General features: G+C 44.2%; 2 protein-coding genes across 2 annotated transcripts in view; one reads left to right on the top strand and one right to left on the bottom strand.

Moving 5' to 3' along the window:
* Positions 1-20,377, bottom strand: part of LOC311237849 (uncharacterized protein) — a 198,975-nt gene that overhangs the window by 24,025 nt on the left and 154,573 nt on the right. The gene's annotated exons all lie outside the window — the stretch shown is intronic.
* Positions 1-20,377, top strand: part of kiaa1217 (KIAA1217 ortholog) — a gene marked incomplete at its 3' end in the record, with an annotated part of 46,573 nt that overhangs the window by 12,138 nt on the left and 14,058 nt on the right. Inside the window, exons 2-3 of the mRNA XM_084326718.1 lie at positions 9,099-9,297; positions 11,979-12,072. Of these exons, the coding sequence (XP_084182844.1) occupies positions 9,099-9,297; positions 11,979-12,072 (293 nt within the window). The remainder of the gene's footprint in view (positions 1-9,098; positions 9,298-11,978; positions 12,073-20,377) is intronic.

Genomic DNA, 20,377 nt, shown 5'->3' with positions numbered 1-20,377 from the left:
AATTAAGGAAATCCCTGAAGTGAGTATAGGTTGTTTTTTAGTATTTGTTCTACGGCATGACCTCATGGCGCGTTATTGAATCTCACAAAGGTATTTGCTCTGGGGGTTGTTGCAAACGCAATATCTCCTCACCCCCTCGGATTCAAAGAAGAAGTAGCGGTTTGAAAGGGTTTGCATGTGGGAGCGGAGGAGCGGATGATCTCTTCCCGATGAGGTTGTGTGTTTCTTTGTGTATCATTTCTGTGGATTCCTTCTTTGGAGAGTCGTGGGGTTTGTTGCAAAAGCAGCAGAATGTCTTGTGTTGCCGTTGCTCAGAGCGCCGTGTGCCTGTTTGGTCAGAGGCCACGGCCATTTGTTCCTCGTTTAGTGGGAAACCAGACGTTTCCAGACCGTAACACGACTACCCTGCCGGATTCCAGACATCCAACGCAGGGGTGTAAAGTACTTGAGTAATTGTACTTCGTTAACTTACAACTTAAGTACTGTTTTGGGGGATTTGTACTTTACTCAAGTATTATTAGGTTTGTATACTTGTACTTTTACTCAATTGCATTTCAGAGAAAAGAAAACGCACTATTTACTCCTTACATTTAAAATGCAGACCTACAAAGTACAAAGTACAAATCTCACAGGTCCAACCATTTTAATTAGTATATTTGTTTCTCTGGCCAAACTAACGTTAACATTATTAATCCTGCGGCCGCACTTTACTTAAAAACAGCCAATCAAATCCCCATCAATGGAAAATGAACCCGCCCATACCCATGTTGATTGGTCCTTGTGCAAGACTAGAAAGTGGGGTTATTTGATTAAACACCTGCTATCAGAAGAATAGACAGTCAGAGTGACAAGCTACAGAAGATGGCCACAAACAATAATACAAGTGATGAAGAGGACGAAACGGAACATTCCATTGCCCCGGAATAAAAAAAACTTTTTTACTTTAACTTTTTTGTACTTAAAGGAAAACTCCAACATTTTGGGAAATTAGCTTATTTGCCATCTACCCTGGAGTTGGAAGACGTTGGAATGGGAACTAGGCTAATGGAGGAACCTACTTCCAGTGACTGACGTTAAGCTAGGCTAACGGTGCGTGTCTTCCTACTCCTACTGCATGCACAGAGAAGAAAAACGTATGTATCTTAACACATTCGGGGCCATTGGGATGCGTCTAATAAATCTCTAGAGGACCAGCAAATGTAAACAGACATGGGGCTGTTTGTAGAGCTAAATCTATACTTTATAGTATTGCTATATCTGTCCATTCTCATTGTCAATTGAGTCCATAAACCGTCCCTTCAAAATGGCTTAAAGAAAAAAAAGAATTATCAATACGTTCTCATTTTTATAGCGCCGTGAATATAAGCGTTATACAGCATTTGGTCTAGTATATTTCCTGGAAGGCTAGATAAAGGGCTAATAGCTACTAACGTTATATCCAATGGCATTTCCGTTATACATAAGCTACAATTAAAACTCAAACTGCATATGATCGGCACGATCCTCAAGCATGTATGCATGAAAGGGGGGAGGGGCGGGGGACGTCGTTTCTTATTATTGATTACCAATAACCGTGTTCGTCTAATAGCCACATACGCTGATCGTATCGTATCATAACAAGGCTCGATCGGCCTGTAATTTACGTGAAAAATATCTTACCATGAGCCGGTTGGATCCCCAGAGCATTTCCCTGTTATCGATCGCCATCTGGTAGATCGATATGTCCATTGGCTGATGATAAATCCCCTTATTGCATAGTGAAATCCGCGATCCAAAACGTAATCCAAGCTACAGGCTGCACATCCAGAATCCAGCTAACTGAAAACTCCATTGAAAGTAAAAGAAAATAATGCTCCGTTCAGCCACAGGGCACACTGCATTATCGCGACAGCGCCCCTAAGAGGATCTGGCCGGTATTGCACTTTGGCGAATTCAAAGAGTAGGGTACATCTGCAGTGCAGCTCGGTGACCTTGAATAGGTTATTAAAATGGAATAAAAGCCAAAACAACTTGCCACGGATATATCCGTGCTTCTGTCCACAACGGGTGGAATCCAAACACGTATATATCCGTTGTTCGTCCCCAATGTGTTAACACTCCAACATTTTGGAGTTTTCTTCTTTTTCTTCTCTGTGCATTCAGTAGGAGTAGGAAGACATTTGTAACTAGGCTAATGGAGGAACCTACTTCCAGTGACTGACGCTAAGCTAGGCTAACAGTGCGTGTCTTCCTACTCCTACTGCATGCACAGAGAAGAAAAAAAGGGTATCTTCTTGTCTAACTCCAGGGTAGATGCCAAATAAGCTAATTTCCCAAAATGTTGGAGTTTTCCTTTAAGTACATTTAAAAGTAGAAACTTTTTTACTTTTACTCAAGTGTATTTTTAGCCATATACTCTGACTTTTACTTGAGTACGATTCTGAGACGGTACCCATACTTTCACTTAAGTATAATTTCTGGGTACTTTTTACACCCTGTTACGTCACTGATGCACACAAAGTAGATTTTGAGGCATTTAAAGCTTGGAGCTTTGTCATCAGATAACAGGCTAGCTTTAGGCGCTAACATCCGAATGAAAAGTCGGTTAACTGTTAGCGTAACAGCTAGGCCTGCCGCGATAAGCAATAAATCGATTAATTGCCACGATAATTAAAATTAATGCAATGATTTTGACGGGCGCGATTAATTGCTATTTGCGCGTTTGTTTTAATGAGGCGGAACCAGTGCCCCTTGTCAGTCACTGTCCGTGTTGGGAGGCGGGCCGCTGGCTTTACTACAGAGCACAGCACAGGAGCTCCGTGGGGCAACACCACATAGCTTAACTACATTTCTCAATAGTGTTGCTCCTTTTAACCAAGTAGCGTTATTTATAGTGTAATGTTAGCTATTTTTAGACCCAAGTAGTTACTCGCTACTGCCCGGAGAAACTGGACTGCTAAATAAAGATGAAAGATCGAGTGTTGATTCTCATTCAATGCTAACAACATTAGCTAAATAGCTAACAAACGAAATACAACGTATAGCATAGCTACAACACAGAATAACGTTAATACAATTACATGCATCATTGTTTACAATGAACGGGTGGGGCTAGTCAAAGGACTGGACACGGGGACAAGTTAAACATGAATTCATTTATTATAACGTAGTAGGTAGTTTCGAGTCGTGCTGCAGTGCCTACGCACCACAGCTATTCTATTATATACTGCTTTGACGCTTCCTCCTCATCGTTGATTGCCTGTAGTAGCTGCATCTAACGTTAGTAGCTAACGTTAAAACTAACCTAAAGTTAGTTCACCAACAATCTCAATATTTGTTTTATCATTAGCTCAAAAACACAGAACCGGACGAGACAAGTTGTCGGCTCATAGGTTCTGCTAGGATAATCACAACAATACTTCCGGTCCGGTCGGTGGGCTTCAAAATAAAAGTCTAAAACACCGGAAAAGACGGAGCGGTGGGCTTCAAAATAAAAGTTTTGGGAAATAAATTTCTCAAAAAAAAATTCTCTAACCGGTCGGAATAATATCGCTTATCGCGATATTTTCGGGGGCAATTAATCGCCCAGCAAAATGTGTTATCGTGGCAGGCCTAGTAACAGCTCACTTGGGAGAGAAGAAAAAGTTATTCTATGAATGGACCGTGTTGAGTTATTGCTGGGAAACCCAGACAGACAAGAAAGTGCTACAGATCGACTCAGCAATTTTATTTCCTGGATTTGCTCTCTTTCACTCTCTCTCTCTCTCTCTCTCTCTCTCTCTCTCTCTCTCTCTCTCTCTCTCTCTCTCTCTCTCTCTCTCTTCTCTCTTTCACTCTCTCTCTCTCTTGTTCTCTCACTCTCTCTCTCTCTCTCTCTCTCTCTCTCTCTCTCTCTCTCTCTCTCTCTCTCTCTCTCTCTCTCTCTCTCTCTCTCTCCTAAGCAGCATGTAGGATCTTGTATAATATTTCACCAACATCTGGTAGCTTTTACTGGCTCAGCCCTTTTATGGGGTTACAAAAAAAACAAAAAAATAACTCCCTTAGCTTGAAGCCAGCTACGTTCAGTAGGCTTCTCTTCCCCCTCATAGGACGTATAGCAGAGGTGACCCAGGAACGACAGTAAAACCCAGTCGGCACAGTCATATTCCGTCTCGCAGTATCCGTACGACATAATTACCTTGACTTTTATAAACGTTATGTCGAGGAAATGATTCTATTTCACGAAGTCGTATCAAGTGTTTTAAGCACAGAATGGAAATCACATCAGCGGCGGTGCACGCAAGGTCGGCGGTGCGTACTGTATATGTACAGTGTGGGGGCGTGTCTGTATTGTGAGGGAGAGACATCTGTTTTGTTGAAGCTCTCGGTGCAGAAGCCCCACCCAGGGTTCAGAGGTCCAGGCTTTGGTTTCTTTGATGCAGCGGCTTCCAAACTGTTACACGCACAGCTCACAGCGTTACCCTTATCCCCCCACCTCCACCCCCACACCAAGCCCCACTCACTTTCTCTCTCTCCAAACGAAACACACGCCACATGGCGTTGGCATAACAACATAAGCCGTAAACACAACATGTGCCATTTTCTGTCTTGTCTTTGTGTACATATAAATAAAAATATATAAAGAATTGTATACACAAAACAAGACAAACACAGTACAGTAATAATAATAAACAAGACCTTACAATACCATAACAATAATAATAACAACAATAATGACCATAGAAATAACTAAAATAATAAATACAGAACATAAAAAACAACTTATATTATCACAGACACCACAAAAGAAATTTTTTCCCCCACCCCAGGACCCCCGGACCCCCATGATCAGCACCCCTTTGCCGTTAGATCATGGCTTTAACTTTCTCGGCCGCTGAGACCCATAGTTCAATGCTGGGTTGTCCAACCCCAATCACCCGTGCCATAGAGATCACCATATAAATGACATCCAATAGTGTCAGAGACCAATTAATCATTGTGAGTTTCTCAGGTTGTTACCACCTCATGGCTATCAGTTTCTTGGCTGCTGTTACGCCCTACATGTGACATTTTCTGTTGTGTCTTTGTGTGCATAACATGTGTCATTTGCCATTTCAATGGAATCGGAATGTTCCTTCGATCACGCACGTGTCACTACAAATAATCATCATCATCATCATCATCATCATCATCATCATCATCATCAATCTTTATTTAGGATCCAGGAATGTAATTGAGGGAGGGCCCTCGTTTCCAATGCAGCCGAGATTACATTACACAACATACATAGAGAAACATGCTAGAAATAATAAAAATGAGGCTACAATAACATAATAAAAACAATTAAATACAAACAAAACACAGATGAAATCAGTTAAAATCAGCTAAAACAGTTACTGATGTGGGGAGGTTTTAACCGTGCCCTTAAATTGCCTCTAAATTGGAGTCACATAAATGGTTTGTGTTTTTTGAAGCTCATTCCAAGAAGCCGGGGGCATTAAAACAAAAGGCTGACTTTCCAAGTTCAGATCATGCTCAGGGGACCTTAAAGGAAAACTCCAACATTTTGGGAAATTAGCTTATTTAACATCTTCCCTGGAGTTAGACAAGAAGATACATACCTTTTTTGTCTCTGTGCGTGCATTTAGCTTTGGAAACAGTCGCTCCGTTAGCGTAGCTTAGCTTCATCACTGGAAGTGGGGGAGATCCGGAGCCTGACGTTCCCTTACACTGTATACAGTCACGAAATACACTCCAAATACAACTCCAAAACGTTCATGTAAACATGTTGTGACCTGTGTATTCACCACGTGGAGAAATAAAAAATAATTGAATTAGACAATTACGTTTTATAAGCAAATATACTTGGAACTATTTTTTGCCTAACCAATCCTCTCTGAGCGCAGTCAGTGATTTCAACGTGTCGTCGTGATTGTTGACATTCTCATTCATTCAAAGGATCCGAACCGATTGAAGTTTATGGATACCATGATGACTTAAAATCCTCTTACCTTGACGATTAAAAGCCTCCCCAATTTAGAAAACAGTAATCCAATGGCTGGTATTGATAATATACTACTAACTACTGGACGCTCTGAGCTAACCGGAGCTAACACAGAACAGGATGGTAAAGCATATATAATGACTTCCTTTCTGGGGTTTTCAAAATAAAAGTGCGACGTTTATAGCAGCGGAAAACGTTTATTTTGTACATTATCTAACGTTAACACGAACCTAAACTAACTTTAGGTTAGTTGTAACGTTAGTTTAGGTTCGTGTTAACGTTAGATAATGTACAAAATAAACGTTTTCCGCTGCTATAAATGTCGCACTTTTATTTTGAAAACCCCAGAAAGGAAGTCATTATATATGCTTTACCATCCTGTTCTGTGTTAGCTCCGGTTAGCTCAGAGCGTCCAGTAGTTAGTAGTATATTATCAATACCAGCCATTGGATTACTGTTTTCTAAATTGGGGAGGCTTTTAATCGTCAAGGTAAGAGGATTTTAAGTCATCATGGTATCCATAAACTTCAATCGGTTCGGATCCTTTGAATGAATGAGAATGTCAACAATCACGACGACACGTTGAAATCACTGACTGCGCTCAGAGAGGATTGGTTAGGCAAAAAATAGTTCCAAGTATATTTGCTTATAAAACGTAATTGTCTAATTCAATTATTTTTTATTTCTCCACGTGGTGAATACACAGGTCACAACATGTTTACATGAACGTTTTGGAGTTGTATTTGGAGTGTATTTCGTGACTGTATACAGTGTAAGGGAACGTCAGGCTCCGGATCTCCCCCACTTCCAGTGATGAAGCTCCGGATCTCCCCCACTTCCAGTGATGAAGCTAAGCTACGCTAACGGAGCGACTGTTCCCAAAGCTAAATGCACGCACAGAGACAAAAAAGGTATGTATCTTCTTGTCTAACTCCAGGGAAGATGTTAAATAAGCTAATTTCCCAAAATGTTGGAGTTTTCCTTTAAGCACAAGCCATTCATTTGAGCCAGTCAGATAGGGTCCATAGTTCCAATCTTAATTGTTCAATGGTAATTAGAGAGGACAGTTTTAGAAAAAATCATCCAATTCATCCTCTCCTGTTGAAACTGTGGTATCAATGGCTTGACGTGCTTCTAGTACCTCATTAGGGATAACTGATACGCATGATGTATGGCACCCACACAATCACCATCAATAAGAAGGGGGCCCTGTGTATTCCTTTTTAAACACATGCCCAGTAAAGTGTTTATTGAAGGCTAGGCTAATTTCATTCTGTTCAGAGATCAAACTGTGTTTAATATGCGTGGGTAATGGATTTAGTGTTTTTTTTGTTTTTGTTTGGGTTGACTGCTTTCCAAAATGTAGCCAGTGTTTGCGTAGGAGCTAGTAATTAGGTCTAAATAATAATTGATTTGGCTTTTCTCACAGCTGAAGTACATTTATTTCCAATTTGTCTAAATGATAGCATAACGATTTATACAAAATAAAGATTTCAAATCAAATAGTCCAGTGACAACCTGAACATATATATCCATATTTGTCTGAATACACCTGCATATAACCCATAGCTCTGTATGATAGCATGTACAATAATGCTGTATATACCATATATATAATTTATTCTCAGCGCGCATATATATACACATAGTCCTTTTACATATATGTAGATGCTACCATACTGTCTTTATACCTGTATCACTCACAGTCACTGTACATATCATACATACAACTCTGTACCTACATCTGATTAGCATTACACCCAGTTTAATCACCTGTACATTGTATATTACTATTGCACTTTACTGTTACATTTGCACTCTAGTTGGATGCGGAACCTCTTTTCGTTGTACTGTACTTGTGCTGTATAATGACAATACATTTTAATCTAGTCTAATCTAACATTGTGAGACCTTTTCTTCTCCAAGCGTGCACTTCTAAAACATACAACAGGGCAGTGATCACTAATTCCTAGCTCCAAGACACCACAGACTTTTGTCAACCCTATTGGAAAATCAATTAGAGTAGACCTTGAACAATCTCTCACATCCATCCTAGTGGGTTCTGTTTATCAGCTGAACCCAGCATTATCAGCCGAGCTCTCAAGACACAGAACACGTCGGTGGGCTTTATGTCCAATTCATCACGTCCTCCTCTCGACAGAACAGTATAATTCAAGTTAAACATTGGTGAAATGCCCGTTTAATGATCTGTGTGTAATTATGTACATCGTCGAATAGTTTTACTCTTGGCTCTTGGATTGCTAAATGGGAAAAGCATGACATTACTAACACAGCCAAGGATATGGGTTGTCCCCCCACCCCCCCCCCCGGGCCTAGTCATGTGTTAAGTCTATGGTCATGGGTTATGTTATGGCTCGTCGCCCTCTCTCTCTGTCTGTAGGTCTATCCGTGCTGTACATGTAGGGATGCAGCGATACCACTTTTTACTGATTCACTGAAGTCCTAAACCTTACAGGTCATTTTGGCAGATAATAGTAAATGTATTATATATATTTGACTATAAGTTAAGTTAAGTTAAGTTATAAGTATGAATCCCCATAGGGAAATTATTCCTGCCGTCATTGGACAAAATTCATTACTGAGATACGGTTGCTTCTGCTCAGCTGCTCCTCGGCTGTGGAATGCCCTTCCCGACCATCTGAGAGGCGAGCACCACAGTCCGTTGAGGTTTTTAAAAGGGGCCTAAAAACATTTCTTTTTAACAAGGCATTTGCCTGAATTATTATTTTATTTTAATTTGTTTTAGATTTTTATCTGTATGTTTCTTCCATTTCATTGGTTGTTTTATTCATTTGAATTGTTTTTATTCATTTTATTTGTATCTTTATCTCCTGTCGCACTTTGAGATTGTCACAAATATAAAGTGTGTTACAAATTGAATTTATTATTATTATTATTATTCCCTCAGACAAACACAGTTGTGATTGAGAACAGGGCAGGGCTTGAGATAGGTCAATTGCTCGTAGTCCTGTAAGGTACTGCAGCGTTGCCCTCTCTGTCTGTAGTTGTGGATATGTTGTTATGTTATGTAATGTTATGTTATGTCGTGTCGTGTCATGTTATGTATGTTATGTTATGGCTCATCACCGCCGTGCTCTCTCCTCTCTGTGTGCAGGCGTGCTGTTCCTGCAGTACGGGGATGAGACCAAACAGATCCGCATGCCCAACGAGATCACCAGTGCAGACACGGTGCGGGCTCTGTTCGTCGGCGCCTTCCCTCAGCAGCTCAACATGAAGATGCTGGAGTCGCCCAGCGTCGCCGTCTACGTCAAGGACGACATGAGGAACATGTACTACGAGCTCACTGACGTCAGGTACACAGAGAGAGAGAGAGAGAGAGAGAGAGAGAGAGAGAGAGAGAGAGAGAGAGAGAGAGAGAGAGAGAGAGCAAAACAAAGTGACCCCATCTCGTACTACATTATCAAGCCCTGCAGTGCCAAAAGCTGAGGAGCATTAGGAACCCCCTTACCCAGCTGGTCCTGAGGCTGAGTCTACAAACCTGCTCTATTAACACACCTCAGGAACAGGACACATCACCATTACAGAATCAATCAAATTACTACACAGTTAAAACAAATACATCACCTATTGGAAAACACAAACAAAAGCACAGAGCAAAATGCAGTGCTATCTGGCTCTAAATCGACAGTACACCATAGCAGAATATTTGAGCATGGTGACTGATAAACTAAAAAGAACCGTGACAAAATACTTCCTGCAGAGCAAATGTGAAAAATATAAATGCGTGCGTGCGTGCGTGTGTGTGTGCGTGCGTGTGTCTTCCCAGTGCTACTTTGGTAGGTCGTCCAAGGTTCGCCCTCCTACATGTTATTTCCATCCTCCTATGGTCCTCTGTCCCCCCACTTCACTTCCTGTCTCGGCTCTCTCTACACAGGAAGTGACACGGGCCAGGAAAGGCCTGTCTGTGCTTCCTTTTCCTGCACACTGAACCCACTAGGAGGAAAGTCAGGCCGGACCCCGAGCCCTTCAGTAGTTATTCGTCTTCAACACTCCACCTTAGAACACCTTCCCTCCAGCCTGGTCTTCTCTGGTGAAAGTAGAGGTTAAAGGTGTTCTGTGTCTCGAGAGCAGTGGGCAAGTTACTCAGGAAGTGTAATTAGTTACTGATTATTACTCCTTTAAAAAGTAATCAATATTACTTTACTGATTATTTTGTATCAAAGTATTTAGTTTTGTTACTAGTTACCGAGGAACTATGCAGTGTGATTGGATGGCTAGATGGAATTCTAACTTTGCCACGGACACACTTGTAGTTTGACTCCGGTTTTGGCCGTAGCAAACAGGTGTATACACGGAGGGGACTGATGACAGGTTGGCAGAGCAGAGCTATAAATGCAGTCCATTTACCAACAACTGTCAAGTGTTGAGTGACAAAGCATGGATGAGACTGAAGACTCAAGTCTTGCGTTCTTTTGTTTGTTTGTTTGTTTGTTCTTTCTAGGCAGAGTAAAGAAACAGCCCCATAACCATAATGTATATGAGTGGAGTCTACATGGTTCGCATCCTCTACTACAGTGGTTTATATTAGTGGAGTGAGTCTACATGGTTCTCATCCTCTACTACAGTGGTTTATATTAGTGGTGTGAGTCTACATGGTTCTCATCCTCTACTACAGTGGTTTATATTAGTGGAGTGAGTCTACATGGTTCTCATTCTCTTAAGAGCTGGATCAGGATTTCAGTGACACTGAATCTTTCCATCCTACGCCAGCAAAACAGCAAATGTTTTGCTTATGTTATGTGGATAATGTATAATAGCAACAACACACTTGATACTGTGCTATACTATGATGATTTTAGCACAGTGGTTGTGCTGCTCTGCTTTTGGCCTCCTGCCTGTGACTATATCACAACAGTGCCACAATCTCACGGCATATCGCTCCCTCTTGTCGCTTAATCCCTGTGTTTACAGTTTTAAGATATGTGTGAGATTGTGTGCGTATGTTTTTAAAGGGGCAAAGAAAGAACATGAGCTGCTCATGCTTAAGGTCCCTCAGGCCCACTCAGAACTTGGCACGTCAGCATTTTTCTTCCAACCACTTGGAATAAGCTCCAAACATCCCTTTAAATCAGCATTGCCTACTTATTCTGAGCATTCCTGTTTCTGATTGTAACTCATTTATAATTTATTTATTGCTGGATCCTGTGAACTATTTATTTGTTTAGAGTATAAAATAAAGGTTATGCATGAACTAATGAATATATATATATTTATTAATTCATGCATAACCTTTATTTTAAATGAATATATACTGTGTACTTTTATATATATATATATACACAGTATATATTTATTTATGTATTTCATTAGATGTGTGTGTTGGTGCGTGTGTGTCTGTATGCATGTGTGTGGTTTCCCTTTAACCCTTTCACTACCACACTACAGAAGGTTAACCTTTCACTACCACACTACAGAAGGTTAACCTTTCACTACCACAGTACAGAAGGTTAACCTTCTGTAGTGTGGTAGTGAAAGGGTTAACCATTTGGCATGTTGCAGTGAAAGGGTTAACCGTATGTAGTGTGGTAGTGAAAGGGTTAAAAAGCACCAGCAGCAGAGTGACGTCTCCGGTGTCTCAACACAGTGTTCCTGGTGTTTTGTGTACTTTGTGACACGGCCTCATTCGCTTATTTTTATTATCAGGGCTGTAAAGAGCCGTCCCGCAACCGCTATCGGTACAGTAGTCCAGCGGAGAGAACAGACCAGTCATCTCTGTTTCACCCAGTCAGCGTTTCACCGTACCGTCTCCTCCGCTCCTTTGTGTTTATTTATTTATTTTGTACTTTTTGAAGAGACTCAACTGAGAGACGATGTCATGCGACAGGTTGCTGTGGGCGAACGACATAGCCGTGTCCGATTATTATAAGCTCCGCGGCGAACAGAGAAGGCTCTGCACGTTAAGGCGGGACCGTCCCGTGTCCGACGGGCAACTGTGGGCTGCCTCCTCACCTCTGGCCACCTCTTCTCCCCGCAGGAACATCACGGACCACTCCTGTCTCAAGGTGTACCACAAAGACCCGGCCCAGGCCTTCAGCCACGGGCCCAGACCCAGCAACGGCGATGCCAGGGTGAGTAGCACCGACAGTGTTTGTGTCCACCTCGGCACATCCCAAACCTGGTAGTGGACTTGTTATTTATATTGGATATTGGATATTGGCAGGCTGCAGTGTATTTGCTTTTGAAAAAAACCCGATAACATTTGTATGAGCAATTGTATGAGGGGGGCCCTGATGTAAACAAGACGAACGTCTTTCTCTGGTCTGCATCCCCTTGACAATTGTGTGTATTGAGCCGTACTGTATTGTACCCATTCTGCAATCTGTTAAATACAATTTTCATTCATTCATGAACTATTGTATGAGCAAAACCTCTTAACCCATAACATTTCATCCGCATTTAAAGTTCACATTTTGTCCTTCAAAATGTAAAGTAAAGCTTCAAGACCTTGGTGGTGGTGGAACCGGACTCATCGATTATATCATAGACAGAACTTCTGATCAAATAGTAATTAAATATATATATTGTTTTATATATATACATGTGGGTTAAATGAGCTTTGGCTGAAAGGAGTGCTCTCCTGTGGTCAGCTAGGAGACCCTGAAGAAGAGGCGGAGACAAGTATAGAGAGGGGTGGGGGCTGTAGTCTTTGGCCTCTCAGCTAGGTGTGAACTAAGCTATTGTTTGGGGCAATGGAATCCCATTTAAAACCTAATAATCTGAAAATAGTTTCTTTTAAATGTATTATTCTTTCCTGGAAAAACAGACTCTTTGGAGTTATGGGGTTTTGACCCTGACAGTAGCGATAGAGTAGAGAGATAGAGTACTTGTCAGAACACGGTGAAGGAACGTGTTTGTCTCCTTAAGACCACACGTGTCACAATTGCGTGATGTACAGTAGTTTATGAGGGCCATAAATAAGCGACGTGCCGGCGGGTTAATGAACGGCAACTTCACCAGACCCAGTCTTGTTTACGATACATACATAGAATAGTCAGGGGGCTCTGCTCAGCCTGGCCCTGCTATTGTCCTTTCCCATCCTCATATCCTGTCTGTGTCTGAGTGAAGGAATGCCCCCCTACCTCCTCCTAATCTGTTTAGCGGGGGTCTTCCATTGTTCTCCCAAGCCCCACTTTTTTAGGGGCCCCCATGACTGCGCCCTGCGCATGTGTGTGTGTGTGTGTGTGTGTGTGTGTGTGTGTGTGTGTGTGCGCTCTGGTGCGGCTTTGCCAGGGGGGACCGTTGAACCCCGCTCACGCAGACTTCTCCTCGGCCATTCATCTCCAAATCTCCTCTAAGCTGTCTTTCTCACTCTCTCTCTCTCTCTCTCTCTCTCTCTCTCTCTCTCTCTCTCTCTCTCTCTATCTCTCTCTCTCTCTCTCTCTCTCTCTCTCTCTCTCTCTCTGACTCCGGCGTGTTTATTTCCTGCCGATGTCGGGGAACCAAAGAGATGGTTCCTCGTCTTTTCCGTCCTCAAATCCTTTCTGCTCAAATGACCTCTGTCTCGCTAATCCGTCCTGGTCTCCTCCGTCCAAGCCCGTCTCCTCTCCCCCCGCGCGGCGAGACACATTTCCTTCTATAATTCGACCCCAAAAAGAAATAACAATGCAACATGACGGCAGCCTTGGCCATGAGCTGCTTATGCGTTTACCTAAGGGGCAAGTTAAGGGGATAGACTTGAAGCTAACGATTAGTCAGGCTCTACGGTGGCTCAGAGGGCCTTGCTACAGATTTTCTGACTTTGGGGCAAAACATAAATTGTTGTTTTTTGTTAAGTGTGCACAAGTTGCCCTGGACTGCTTCCTCGTGGGTTGCCCTGGACTGCTTCCTCACAAGTTGCCCTGGACTGCCTCCTCACGGGTTGCCCTGGACTGCCTCCTCACGGGTTGCCCTGGACTGCCTCCTCACAGGTTGCCCTGGACTGCCTCCTTGCGGGTTGCCCTGGACTGCCTCCTCACAGGTTGCCCTGGACTGCCTCCTCACAGGTTGCCCTGGACTGCCTCCTCACGGGTTGCCCTGGACTGCCTCCTCACAGGTTGCCCTGGACTGCCTCCTCACAGGTTGCCATGGACTGCCTCCTCACAGGTTGCCCTGGACTGCCTCCTCATGGGTTGCCCTGGACTGCCTCCTCACAGGTTGCCCTGGACTGCCTCCTCACGGGTTGCCCTGGACTGCCTCCTCACAGGTTGCCCTGGACTGCCTCCTCACGGGTTGCCCTGGACTGCCTCCTCACAGGTTGCCCTGGACTGCCTCCTCACAGGTTGCCCTGGACTGCCTCCTCATGGGTTGCCCTGGACTGCCTCCTCACAGGTTGCCCTGGACTGCCTCCTCACAGGTTGCCCTGGACTGCCTCCTCGCAGGTTGCCCTGGACTGCCTCCTCATGGGTTGCCCTGGACTGCCTCCTCACAGGTTGCCCTGGACTGCCTCCTCACGGGTTGCCCTGGACTGCCTCCTCGCAGGTTGCCCTGGACTGCCTCCTCGCAGGTTGCCCTGGACTGCCTCCTCACGGGTTGCCCTGGACTGCCTCCTCGCAGGTTGCCCTGGACTGCCTCCTCACGGGTTGCCCTGGACTGCCTCCTCACAGGTTGCCCTGGACTGCCTCCTCGCGGGTTGCCCTGGACTGCCTCCTCACAGGTTGCCCTGGACTGCCTCCTCACAGGTTGCCCTGGACTGCCTCCTCGCAGGTTGCCCTGTACTGCCTCCTCACAGGTTGCCCTGGACTGCCTATTCACAGGTTGCCCTGGACTGCCTCCTCACGGGTTGCCCTGGACTGCCTCCTCACGGGTTGCCCTGTACTGCCTCCTCACAGGTTGCCCTGGACTGCCTATTCACAGGTTGCCCTGGACTGCCTCCTCACGGGTTGCCCTGGACTGCCCCCTCAGGGGGGGGGGGGGGGGCGGGTCTTCAAAGTGAGGAGGATAAGAAAGACAGAACAAGAGAATACAGGAATGATAGAGTCAATCAGTCTCAGAGCGTCAAAAGGTTTCAAATCGGAGGTACAATAACGGTTGAAATGGTTGACACATGAGGAAATAGAACCCACTCCGATAAGGAGAGTGTTTGTGTAACCAAGGTGCAATTCAGCCGTAGCGCAAAAGCTCTTTTCAAACAGCTTATCACTGTTTAACCTGGGAACGCTTTAACTTCTCATGTGAGAGATATAGGGAGAGAGAGAGAGAGAGAGAGAGAGAGGGAGAGAGGGAGAGAGAGAGGGAGAGAGAGAGAGAGAGAGAGAGAGAGAGAGAGAGAGAGAGAGAGGGAGAGAGGGAGAGAGAGAGAGAGAGAGAGAGAGAGATTTGAGAAAAGAGTACAGTGCTGCAGTGTGTGCAGGGGCTTGTACATATGTACATGTATGGATTGTGTTTCATATCAGGTCAGAATATTGGTCTGTCGAGGCTGCAGGAATTAATTTGATTGGTTCCATCGATCCGTGACAGTTTTTGTGTTCATGCAATTGAGCCATTGAGCTTATGTCACACGGGGGATTTTGACAAACATGCGTACTATGTCTCTAGCGAAGACGTGCTCATAGGCACAGTCTAGGTGAACAGTGGGCTCCCTCTCTCTCCTTCATAGTGAAGCTCAGACTGCAGATGTTTTTATTTATTTATTTATCTTTCGGAGAGAGAGAAAATGTTTGAGACAAAAGGTCCTTTCTGGGACCTCGAGGACCTTGTTTGAACGCAAAACCCTGGTCTTTCGAGAAAAAAGAGAGGGCAAATAATGTAATTGAATGAGCCCTGCACCTGTTCAAACACACTGCAATACTGTCTGTCGGGCTATTGGGTGTCATCTCGTTTTGAAGGAATGTCCTGCCTCCAGATCATATTTGAAATAGCACTCAGGATTGACCTCTGACCTGAGTCTCTTGAGATTAGGGATGCCCCCCGAAAGCCTGAGTATTGATAAGCTCCGACGTTATCGGTTCTGCTATCGGTACTCGAGAAATTATGGAGGTTTTTTTCGAGGAATTTAAGCGTTGCGAAGTAATCTTGTTTGCCGTTTTCTCCATCTCTCCTCTCTCGGTCTCTCTCTCTCTCTGTCTGGACGAGGATCCGGCTGTGCTGTGCTCTTTACTATGAGGCGCCGATTGGGACAAAAGCCTGTCGAATACAAGACACCGCCTATCAAGTTTTGGTCCACGAGAGAGGCCCAGATGGCCCGTGAGAGAGGCCCAGATGGGTCCGCGGGCCACCCAGACAGCAATACAAGACACCGCCTATCCAGTAGGTCCACGCTCGCCGACAAGTTTTGGTCCGCGTGAGAGGCCCAGATGGGTCCGCGGGCCACCCAGACAGCAGACACCTGTGTCAATTGTATACGTGACATGTGTCCAACTTCCTCCTCTACTGTTATAATAATAACGCAGGACCTGTCGCAGAGGTCTTTAATTGGCATGCAACGACACTCAATGTTAGCGGCACTCAGCGGTTAGTTAGCACACGCATGCATTGTCTTTAGGATCGCCGATGCGATACTCCTCTACGCTTAACCCATCCCGTCGTCCTTCCCCCCCAAGGGCAGCCGGGAGCAGACGAGGGCTGTGGCGTGAGCCACGCCCGGGGACCATCCAAGTGCTCCTGCCCGTCTTCGTCACGGGCGCGACAGCGTTAGCGATCTGTTGTTGTGCATGTTTTTCCATTGGGTTTCTCTTATCAGGGGGGGGACCCTTGCGAGCACGGGGAGAACATGCAAACTCCACACAGAAAGGCCCGGGAGATACTCCACCTGGGTACCTGGCATCGCGGAGACCTGGTCCCCAAGCGGGAATCGAACCCTGGACCTTCTTGCTGTGAGGCGACAGTGTTAACCACTGCACCACCGTGCCGCCTCCTCTACTGTCCTTGTAATGTTAGTTGATGATACTGATGATGACAATCTCTCGCGGGCCATCTGGGCCTCTAAAAACACAGCGAACGCTTTGAAATACCGTCTGTCTGTGTGGGGATGTGTCCAGAGCCATCTATTCACAGAACAGTCAATAGTGGCCGGAGTCAGAAGTGGAGTTATGTACATAGGGCTTGAGAGGGAGTTTTGTCAACACTGGCTCAGTTATGACTGTATCGCTCTGTGTTGAGCTAATAATCCACTTTGGTTTATCAATTTTTGATCAATGTTTGAGGACTAGACTGAATGTGTGTCTTCGGTTTTTCAATTTCATGACTGTGATATAAACAATTGCGAACCATAAGAGCCACATAACCTGATTATCATGTGAAGTGTTTATTTCCTGTTGCAGTGCAAGGAAACTATAAAAGAAGGAAGGGTCATTTCGTCAGCAGTGTTGTAGTCACTAAATCTCGAGTCCAAGTCGAGTCTCGAGTCCCCAGTGTTCGAGTCCGAGTCCAAGTCCGAGTCACCAAAGAAGAGCCAGAGTCGAGTCCGAGTCTGAGTCATCAAGGTTAAGTCACCTTGGCAGTCAGAGCTGACATACAAATAAAAAAGGTTTACATTAAACATAAATGACACAGCGGTCACCATTTCAAAGGGAGTTTATTTACTTTGTGACACAATAGCCAAACACATGCACTAGCCATCAATATCTTATGCCAAATGATTAGGGCCTATTACAAAACATTTAAATAACTGTATTTATCAAGTCTGGGTCCTCGTCTGCACCTTCTGAGTCCGAATGCAGTCAATGCTCAAGTCCAAGTTGAGTCACGAGTCCTAAAGATCAGTCCAAGACTCTGACTCGAGTGCTACAACAAGCTCGTCAGAATACCAGCTCTGTTTGGTGTCAGACTTTAGTTCTATTGAAACCTGTATTAAAATATACAAGCTATGTGAGGAAATACACATCAACCAATGTATCAAATGTTAGCTAGTTAACAATGCAACAAATTGCAGATGATTCTGATATCCGAGGTAACAACCTGTTTAAATTACCATCAATTTATTTATGACCAAATTAATGGTCATAAACGAGGAGATGGCGATCATTTCAACTCAGTGTCGACTTGGCACCCGTGTGCGTTCACGTGCTGCACAGTGGCACAGTGACCCTTCCTTCTTTTATAGTTTCCTTATTGCAATGTTTTGCTAAAGCACTAGAAAGTTGGGTCCAAACTGTTCCCTAGCAACAGAATTCCAGTGAAAACCGTCTACACCTAAGATGGCTTGCATAGAACTTTATAATGTCATGAAGGTATAATGAGCATGCCAAGTGACAATGAGCATGTCAAGTGCAAGTGACTCAAAAAGTTGAGATATTCAATTAAACTGCCACTGAATATTTCCAGAAAAACGTTCATACATCAAACCGACGCTGATGATCCTCTACGATCTTACTGTCGTTCTTATCAAACATTCAGTGACGGCCACATTGACGGGCTCGTGTCGAATCGTTATGGAAATGACCGTTCTATAAATTCAAACTCTTGTTGATGACAAAATGCACCGTGGTTCCACTTCCTTGGAGTTTTGCCTAGTCTAGCAAAAGCCTCCCCTGAGGCACCTCTCCCTTAACCCTAATGTGCAAACTCAGCCAAAATCACAACAACAATGGCATCGTACAGAGTAGTTGCGTTCATGTTACAGAAGCTATTGAGCTTGATCGGGCTTTTACAGCTAAATGTACTGCCCCTGTACTACCACTGTCGACAACAGATTGACATCTCCCTTAATCCGCATGCAAACCCAGCCAACAAAAAAGAAACATGATACATATATGTCTTATATGTCCAGATATGTCCTGGCTAGATGTTTTTATTAACTCATTTTGCGCCAGTCATGAGAAAAGTCGGGTTAACTCGCCAACCGTTCAGTGGCAATCACGCGAAAACTCGGGTTTTAATCGTTATTTCTTTTATTAGCTATATCCATTAATTTTTCATCCATCCAGCCTGATGTTATCATTGGGAATGGGTCTGAGCTCGCAAAAGGGCAAATACCGCCGCCTACGCCTTCCAGCCGGTATTGCACTCCATTAGAAATGCTGTCGTTTCTTTTCTGGGCCGATCTGAGCCGTGCAGGTGGGGTATAAATACTCCGGCAGGACTAGCGTTTACAACGATACATCTGCGATGCTGCCCCCCCCCCCCCTTCATATGCAATGCCGGACAATGTGGGACAAACCTCCACGAGCAGTATTTGGAATGGCGATCAGATAATTGGATAATTTTTTTAGCATTACATCAGAGACGAGGTAAGGACTCTATATATCCAATCTTGCATTGATCTGACATTTCTTTCTACCGCGATCGAAGCTGTCTGTGTGGAATGTGTTGTGCTTTTTACCGTTGGCTGCGGTGGGGGAGGGGGGGCGAGCGCCCCGCTACGAGGGCCATTTCATGTATGCACGAGGAGACAATAATGATCATCTAGCGTTGATTTCAGGAAGAGTCGATAATCAGGCGAAATATGACAACGTGATAAGTGTATTCCACTAAAACGCTATTATCGCGTCTTTTCCTGGGATTACTAAGAATCACCAAAACTATACTCATATTCAAAACGGTATAAAACGGAAATGTACGAATGAAAAAACAATCTGTTTTGTGCATGTTGACTGGAAGCAACTCACTGACAATCGACTGGTGTATTAGACCCATAGCTATAATATAAGATATATTTTAAGCACTTTCGCAGTCTCCCCATTGATTAAAGCGATGGTGTTCTAGCGCCCCCTGCCCCCCCCCCCTGGCGCTGAATGATTTAAACACCCGGAGGCTACTGTGATTAATAAATACAAATAGCAGGCCTTTTTCTGAAAACCCAAATAAGCTAAGTAGCCAAACACATAGACTGTTCCATAGCATACGCCTTCAGCTGATCATGACAAATCCTCGCTTACCTTGACGATTAAAAAGCCTCCATAATTTAGTAAATAGTATTCCCATGGGCCTGGTGTTGAGATTTTACGATGCCAGCTTGTGAGAATTCGTTGTAGCCAGCCAGCTACAGTAGTGTTGATGCTATTCAATGTTATCAACATTAGCACTAGCATACCCAACTAACGTTAATGCCATTCAGAATTTATTAACATAGCTACAAGACACAGTAACGTTAATACAATTGCCTGCATCATTCATTGTTTACAATGCATGGGTGGAGCTAGTCGAAAGGACTGGACACGGAGACAAGTTAAACATCAATCAATTAATTTAATACAACAGGTAGTTCTAGCTGCCTCCGACCGCACCACGGGGCTATTATATTATATACGGCTTTGACGCGCTCTCTCTCTCTCCTGCCGATTAAAATCAGCAACTCTTCCTCCTCCTCATCACCGGCTGCCTGTGAAGCTGCATTTGCGCCGCGGTGTGTGTGTCTCTCCTATCTGTTGGAAACTAGCGTCAGCTCAAAATCACAGAACAGTTACTCCGCTACCGAAAACAACGATAACACTTCCGATCGGGGGGTTTCAAAATAAA

The sequence above is a fragment of the Notolepis coatsorum genome (genome assembly GCF_963971535.1).
Source record: "Notolepis coatsorum genome assembly, chromosome: 12".
Classification (NCBI taxonomy): Eukaryota; Metazoa; Chordata; class Actinopteri; order Aulopiformes; family Paralepididae; genus Notolepis; species Notolepis coatsorum.
The sequence above is the reverse complement of the archived record's forward strand: the minus strand, read 5'-3'. Positions and strand labels throughout refer to the sequence as shown.